The sequence below is a fragment of the Olea europaea genome, chromosome 10 (genome assembly GCF_002742605.1).
Source record: "Olea europaea var. sylvestris chromosome 10, O_europaea_v1, whole genome shotgun sequence".
NCBI lineage: Eukaryota > Viridiplantae > Streptophyta > Magnoliopsida > Lamiales > Oleaceae > Olea > Olea europaea.
In genome coordinates this window covers 42,963,543-42,972,357 of record NC_036246.1, presented here as the reverse complement: position 1 = coordinate 42,972,357, position 8,815 = coordinate 42,963,543, and the positions used below count along the sequence as shown (strand labels likewise).

At 33.8% G+C, this 8,815-nt stretch overlaps 1 protein-coding gene across 1 annotated transcript; it reads right to left on the bottom strand.

The window, feature by feature from the left end:
* Nucleotides 1-4,306: 4,306 nt before the first annotated feature.
* LOC111402367 (cytochrome P450 71A4-like) lies at nucleotides 4,307-6,417 on the bottom strand. Its single transcript, XM_023030608.1, has 3 exons — nucleotides 6,019-6,417; nucleotides 5,229-5,832; nucleotides 4,307-5,133 (listed from the first exon to the last, which is right to left on the bottom strand). Exons 1-3 carry the CDS (start codon nucleotides 6,315-6,317, stop codon nucleotides 4,522-4,524), a joined length of 1,515 nt encoding a protein of 504 aa, XP_022886376.1. The 5' UTR covers nucleotides 6,318-6,417; the 3' UTR covers nucleotides 4,307-4,521.
* Between the last annotated feature and the right edge of the window lie 2,398 nt (nucleotides 6,418-8,815).

Genomic DNA, 8,815 nt, shown 5'->3' with positions numbered 1-8,815 from the left:
TCTAATACTATGATGATGTAATGAATGCATTTGTTTGACTATGCAGATGATGAATCATGTGTGACAACAATTGATGTTTGAGTATATGCGAGAAACTGAGTTCGTAACAACATACAATCGTAAGCTTGTGTAATTGTTATGTTTAGATATTATAAAGAATTTCTTTAATATCGTGGTTAGTTATTTTCTCTGTCTAATCAATAGCCTTTTTTCTTGCAGATATGATCATGATTCGGATATCATTAATGTTTTTGGCATTATATTTAATTTAGTATACTTTTATTGTAACGGTATCATAATGCCATTAACTTAAAAATGGCGAACAAAAAACTATGTTTAAGTTTATTGTTATTTCACTTTGATTTAATTAGTACTTAAATTTATAATAGATATATCTAGTTTGTTTTAGATTTATTGCTAGTAACTAGTAAGATATAAATATATATTGAATTAAAGGCGTAAAAGTAGACAAGCAAAAAAATATACGGCGAAACCGACGGTTTAAAATCGGACCAAATCGTTAGGTTTAGGTTTAAGTTTTTTTCAAACCATTTAAAATGATTTGGTTTGGGTTTGAGTTTTTTCCAAACCGGTTTAAACAGTTTGGTTTGAAAATTTGTTAAAAATCGGTAAAATCGGACCGCTTACTCCCCTACTCAGTAGGACACAAAAATAGTGATGCGATCCCGAATAAAATATTTAGATCATGCTAAAAAAGAATCATACCGTCATCATATCATTGGAAATCGGTAAGAGCTCATAATATATCATATCTTTGGTACCGGATAACCATTTCATATCATATCATAATCATCATATCACTTTATAACTTTCATAAGTATAACAATTTATCAACATAAAAAAATAATTTAAACAGAACAAAACACTTGCACCTCGTAGTAGCTTCACGTTCTCAGACCTCCCTCTTCCTTTTTTTTTCCTTGATGTGAGATACTTATTAAGCTAAATCGGGATTCTCTATGTATATACCATCTACAATATTTATATCCTAACAAAACCACGCGTTTTTCCATGTCAGTGGCCCAAATTACTGATTTTCCTTTTTTGTTATACACGTTTCATTTCACTCAATTAAAGCAATTACCTATTTTCAATCAAGGATGGCTGACATGATTGGGTACAAGGTCATAATTATTATTTACTATTTCCAAAAAAGTTGATATAATATATATTTTATTATACATACCAATAAGGGAAGAATTTACCTTATTCTAGCCCACCCAATTCACACGTGTTACATCTTTTATATATTCAAAACAATTATAATGAGTGGCAAGATCTATAAACTTCAATATTTTGAGTCTAACTTATCCGAATAAATTTTTTCTTGAGTCTAATGTGCGTGATTAATTACGATCTATCCAACGAGCCCAATATTCATATACTTATTATTGCTCCTTCAATATCTATATTTTAACCCAAATAAAATTAAAATTTACTTTATATATATACCTTAGTCCCTAAATTTTCAAAACATTAAAATATAGCATACAAAATTAAATACCATTCCACCAAAATTTCGGGGACATTACAGTATGTGTATAAGATAGTATTTTAAGAAAGAATTAAGTACTTTAATGGAGTTGATTTAGGAGTTGATTATGTAAGTTGATTGATTGCCAATAATCAAAGAGAAAATAAGTTACGAAAATAGAGATGCAAGAATAAATATAGGAGTTGAAGAATTGCATGGTAGATTTACATTAATTTAATTTTCATGTTTTAATTTGAGTAATTATATCATTATTTCAGGTAGTGACGTGAGAGCTTGGAAAGTCTTTTCAATTTAACCAGATGTTTATCCATAAATTTGTGAGTGAAAAAAACTTATATATTTTCAAATAGTAATAAGGTACTTATACTATTACATTATGTGTGATTATGCGAATTATTTGTTTAATTACATAATTAGTATGGAAAGATTCTTTCACTATGATATGTGTGGAATTTAAAGTTTGGATATAGATTATTTGTGAGTTAGAATGTGAGACATATGTGATATTGAGATCGATTAGAAAGATACCTGTGATTATATACTTCTTCTAGTTCACAGAGGGGCATTGGCCGTGTTTTCTACTACATTGAGGGGTCGATCAGGGATGAAGGGGTCATGACCATGTACATATAGTTCACTGAGGGCCCATGGCCGTATTCTAGAATTGATTATTAGAGGTCTTAGAGACCCGCTTTCGTACATGGAAGGGGCCAAAGGACCGTGGCCAAAGTGCTTGGCCCGAGGGGCGAATTTCAAATTTTAGTCAGAGAGTACTTTTTTGTGGATCACATGTGATGTGATGAGATGAGATGATAGTATAGATATCAGCTGATGACTATATCGTGGATTTGAGATGATATTTACAGAGTTATGAGAATGTCTCATTCTTTTGGCTATAAATTTTATGAGGCTATCGTGTGAATTACTAAACGATATGAACTTAATGTCTATATATAAGAAAAATGTTTAAATGAAAAAGTATAATTATTTTCGAACTTCTCCACTCACTGAGTTATCAACTCATATATATTTTTCACGTTTTTCTTGCCAAGAAGCAATCGAGTTTGGGGAGCTTTGAAGAGCCCGTTGATTTAGAAGTCATCTCCACATGACTGTTTTAGATTATTTATGTTAATTGAGCTAAGTGTGTATATATATTAACTTGGGCCCATTGCATTATTATTTTCTTAAACATTTGATTTGGAGCATATTTTGTAGTAACTTACAGTCAGCCTTGATGGTTGATCTAGTATCTAGTCAGCATTTACCATCGGCACGCGTCATGTCTCGAGCGCATAAGGTGATTAGGGACTGGTCATGTCAACATGTTTCGAAAAATATATTATTTTAAATTAATGTTTATCCATAAAGGTAAAACGTGTAACTTATATCATGATATTGACTACTTGATTAACTATTATATGATATTTAATTTTACTTTCTGAAACTAATTGTATTTTTTTTTTTGGCTTTATCGGTAGTTATCAAATTGTAAATATCACAAAATTTGAGTTTGTTGAACTTGACATATCTAGCAAAATCTATCTGTTATTTAAAGAGATAAACTTAACCAACTCCTAAACAAACTCAACGATACTTCCTAATCTTGCACCCAAAGACAAGCACTTGGTGGGCAATTATCTTCCCTTTGAATTGCTCCAACTTCGACGTCAACATCCCTTTTGAACTGGTCCTCCATGTTCTGTTGTCAACACATCCAAGTACCTTGGATTTGGTCTCCTAATACTTCGAGGCGCATCTTACTAATTAGAATTACCAATGGGATTGTGGATGAATATATAGTCATAGGCAAACTGGTATGCGTCGATCTGATGTGGATCTGGCGCATTGAACAATGGTGAGGAAGAAATTCTCATCACGGGATATGTAATTTTGAATGATCAGCGGTGAATTCATACCTAAGCCATTGTCTTCCTTTTAGTACTATTTTTTTGTCTTTTTTTTTTTGTATTTCGAATTTTAGACAAATATGAATGTTATTTAACATTTAACATTATTATTTCTTATTTAAACTTATATGTTAACTTATTTTAATTAATCTATGGATTAAAATCGAAGCAAACTGCAAATAATACTTGGCTTGGTTTAGTTTAGCTTGACAAATAAAATGGTTTGATTTGAAAAACTTCCAAACCGCTTGAAATGTATGGAATTGAAAATATGGCACAAATCGCTCAAGTTGAATTGTGTTCAGCTCAAACTGAAAGTAAAAGACTGCACTCTTGAAATATATACAATTATATAAATATGAATATTTTGAATATTTTTCTCTAATCCACTGTATATGTATTTAATCTCTATTTGAGATCCAGTAATTTGGTATGGGTACAAAAAAACCGTTTTGCCCCTCTAATCATCCTCCGTGACTTAAGTCCCATTCTCTTTAACGGTCTTGTGAATCAATCACAAATGCCATAGTTTAGTCACTGTTAACCATTAATCAATCAACAGAAAATACTTAAGAAGTCACTCAACCCATTTTTTAGGACAAAGGTTCTTGACACGAATTTGTGTTCTTTACTTCATTCGTTCTTAAGTTCCCAATTCATCAAGATATTTGATCAATTAAATTGATCCCACCCACTAATGAATCAAACAACTATTAAACTCAAGAAAATATATACAAACCCTGTTTAGGGATTTAGATAAAATATTCAAAAATCAAGTGTAATTTCTTACTATAAAATCAAATTCAACACGTGGAATATTCAACATACTGTAGCGTATTAGTGTAACCATTAAACTATTTTTACAATAAGGAAAACTCACAATAGTAAAATAGTCAAGATTATTATTTTTTAGTATAAGATGTCTACCTTTATACATTGATTGTGAACAATGATCAATATAGAAATTGTATCATATCATGCTTCTCACCTCAAGCACTTAGCTTATATTATCACAATTGATCATGACACTTTTATTCACATATTCAATATAATTATACTATACGGGCACACAATCAAAAAGTAACATATTAGGCATTAACAAGATTGGGGAGTGGCAGCTACAAGCACAGGAAACTTTTTATGAACATTGAGTCCAGTGCCTTCGGTCATGTCCATATCACTCTCTTTTCCTCCATTAGGCAAAGCTATGTTGAATTTATGCACTAATTTTGCCAATGCAAGTTCATTAACGGCCATGGCAAATGTAACACCAGGACAACCTCTCCGACCAGCACCAAATGGTATGAACTCGAAGTTAAGCCCTTTGAAGTCTATGTCTGTTTCGAAGAACCTTTCTGGACGAAATTCTTCAGGGTTTTCCCACAATGACGGGTCTCTTCCCATTGCCCAAGCATTGACAAGCACTTGTGTGCCTGCTGCAATGTCATAGCCCATCAGTTTAACGGATTGGGTTGATTCTCGAGGAACCAGCAATGGAGAAGGAGTATGAAGTCGTAGACTTTCTTTAATCACAGCCCTTAAGTAAGGCATTTTCTCCAAATCATCTTCTGTTATATCCAACTTCCTTCCCGCTACTTCTCTAACCTCATTTTGCAATTTCTCCAAGATTTTCGGGTGCCTTAAAAGCTCTGCCACTGTCCATTCCATAACAGTAGATGTTGTATCTGTTCCAGCAGAAAATACATCCTGTCATAAAGAAATAGAGATTCCTTGGCTATAATTCAAATCGAATAACAAGTTTATCACAAGAAGGAAATCTGTTTCTAGAGTCAGATCCTTACCAGGATAAGAGCTTTGATTGCATCAGTTTCCAGTCGAAAACCAGCCTGATTTTCTGCCTGAATTTCAAGCAATAAGTACACAAAATCCGATCCTTCGTCTTCATCATAATTTACCCCTCCTTTCATTGGCTTCCTGTGTTCTTCAACTATGCCCTCCAAAAATTCATCAGACACTTTAGCTAATTTATCCAATTTGGCATCAAAGCCATTGATTTTACTAATCCAGGCAAGCCACGGAATGTAATCGCCTACATAGAAAGCACCTGCCATGTCCGCACCCTCCCTTAACAACCACATGAATTTTTTTCCTTCTTCCCCAATACGAAATTTCCTTCCCAATGCCACCCTGCACACTATATGATATGTAAGTGACGCTAATATGTCAGTCAAGTTGATCGAGGAAGATGAAGAACATGATTGTCTGATTTTCTCGACCATTAGGGTTGTTTCTTCTTCTCTTACGCGACGAAAAGATTGAACCCGCTTGTTACTCAAAAGCTGCAACACACATATGCTTCTCAGTTGCCTCCAGTATTCACCATATGGAGCAAATACTATGTCCTTAAAGCCATACGTAAATTTTTCCGCCCTGCTTGATTTTGGCCTGTTGAACAAGACATATAAATCTTTCAATCAGCAAGCAATTTCAACGAAAGAGACAAGAAACGCTGACGCCTACACGTGACAACATGATTTTATTTCTTTATAACATAGGTTTTTATCCAGAAAAATTCATAAATCAATATATTTGTCGTTCTTTAATAGCTTAGGCGAGGTGGTCCAACACGACCTGTTTGAGAAAATCAAATCATGATCTTTCATGATCATGCGCGCCGCATCGGCAGAGGAGACGACCAACAGTGGGGCACTACCCAGGTGAAGTAAGAAAAGTGTACCATAGCGTTTAGATAGCAATTGGAGGGAGCGATGGGGGTGTAAGCCCAACTGGTGAAGGTTTCCGATGATTGGAAACCTCAACGGAGAGGGGAGTAGCTTTTTCCTGGAACTTGAAGCAGCGTTATAGAATCCTTTGCAAATGAATACGACGAACACAAGGAAACAGAAAAGAGAAACTATCCAGAGTGCCATCTTCCTTTCTGTATTTCAATATATTATCTACTTAGTGACCTAATTAATATATGGAGTTATGATATCAATGTGATAATCTTGGGATTTGTCTGGTTATGATGATGTTGGTCTTGAATAATTTGTTCAATCCAATGGTGGATATAAAACCTTTATCGTACTGCTTATCGACATACCTTTCTTGGCTTTACTTTTTCTATCATCTTGTTTAGCCAATTGTTAAAAGGTTGAACCCAACCTTAGGGGCCCTCACCGATCCTGTTCTGGGCCATTGTGGAGGAGGTAAATCGCAGGATGTGCCTTCCAGGAGCCAGGGTGGAGAGCACATGGATAGGCTAAGACTATTAACCCATATGGTAACTCCCGCTTGCAACAAAGCCAATTCTACCTTGCGGGGAATCGAACTCTGCACACTGCCGCGCTGAGCCCTATCCGCCCTCCCCTTTGCTACTGGGAGATATGCCCTGGGGGCTTGTTTAGCCAATTGTTAGCATTGATTTGAGAGGGTACAAGATACAATGTTACGCGATTTTCTTTCAATTTTACATCTCACTTGTCGTTTTATTAAAAGAAGAAAAACAATAGAATATGTGTATTGATTTTGCTTCTCGAATTTTTCTTATATTTTAAATGAAAATGTCGTCTATTTTAATTTTTTATCCTTAATCCTGTTTTTAACACATTTAAATATTTTCTCTCTTACACCAGTCTCAATTTTACCATCATTAATTTCACCATTAACCGACCACTCTCTTCACAATAAAACCCTTCACATTCTTTTATTCCAATTCAAGAAATTTGCACGTTGTTGGAGGAAGGAACAAGAATCAAATTGCAGAATTTCAATTTCCCTTTTCCTCAATTTGCATAAGGTACCCTTTTAATCATTTATCACTACCTCTAATTGAGAGTTAATAGAACCACCAAACACTCAAAGAAATGCGTGAAGTTCAATTTCAATCTTCTTTTTTGCTTCATAACCAAAAAAGAAAATCTATTTTTTGTTCTATTTTAATCTCACTATTTTAGTAGAATTTCGAAATTCTTACTAATTTATTTATGTTCAACATGCCTATACAATTTCCGTCTAATCTTTGTTAGAAGCTACCTAATACAGTTTTAGTGAACGCATGGCTGATCTTTCAATATCAATTTCTGTCTTTTTTTGCTTCTAAAAAAAAATTCTAGTTGGTTCTAATAAATTTTAATTACGGTATTTGGTTATGCATTTCATTTGAGTTTTAGTTATATACGGTAAAGTTAATGAGGGTAAAATTGAGAGGGAGAGAGAGCATTTAACCGTGTTAAACAACTATTAAGGTCAAAAAATTAAAATAGATGACATGTTAAATTAAATGAAGTGTCAATATTTGATTAGGCAGACAACAATTTGAACATTAAACAATGGACAGCATATGTTCACTCATTAGGATGTCATAGTTGAGTTAGTGTTTGGAACTCATTTTAATGAGATTTTTGGAACCCAGCACATTTTTCTACAAGAAAAAACATATTTAAAAATTAAAAATTTTCAGCAAATTTGTCAAAATGAGATAAGCTCTTGTTTGGGCGAGACTTTGACACAAGATTTAATCGAATTTGAAGAGTGAAGAAGCAGCAATTATTGACTAAATTCTGTGAAAATGACCAATGTACCGTGCTATACTTAATTTATTACCCTATAGATAGGGGCATTTCTGTCTTTGGATCATTATTGCACACATGGAACCCACCTTTGTCTGCAACGTGTGAAAACAGAATTAGAGGGTGTTTGTTGGAATTAAAATTAGATTTTTTAGTAAATTGTGATAGAAAATTTGAAATGTGTAGTTAAAAAGTTGTGAGACTCATGAAAAATATAATTAATATTAATTGTTTGACTTTAATTTAAATTAAAATCAAATTTTAATCCGTGCCAAACATTAAAATCTACAAAAAATTTGCTTCCCGACAACCTCTAAATATCATAAGTGCCGTGAGATGTAATGGACCAGTTTACCATCTTTTTGTCATTGAGAACGTGTTTTGAACAGGTAAGGCAAGGGTAAAAATGAAATTCAGCCTATATTTTACTTTGCATCTCTCTAGCAAAAGTCAAACGGGAACAGTTGTCATAAATTTTTCCTAAATTCAAACAAAGGGGACCCACGTTTGGAAAAATAAGTATAGCATTGCTATTTGGCCTACAAGAGGGAATCTGGCCGGGTATGTGCAAATGACCCTGGCCAAATAGCATTTCTCAAATAAGAATGCCCACCCATTTTTTGGTAGCAGAGTTCTAGACCAATTCGAGAGCCATGGCTAAAGACGGAGCTAGCGATGTCCACACTAGCAATGGAGATGGTAATGTATAGGCTCTATGGGCATCCCAACTCAAATTGAAGCAAAAGGTTGATGCAATGTCTCACGACTTGAGTTTTTTACCTGCTACACTTCAAGGAGAAACTGAAAATCCCAACAATTGGAGAAATAAAGCATCATAGACCTCATCCACAATGAGA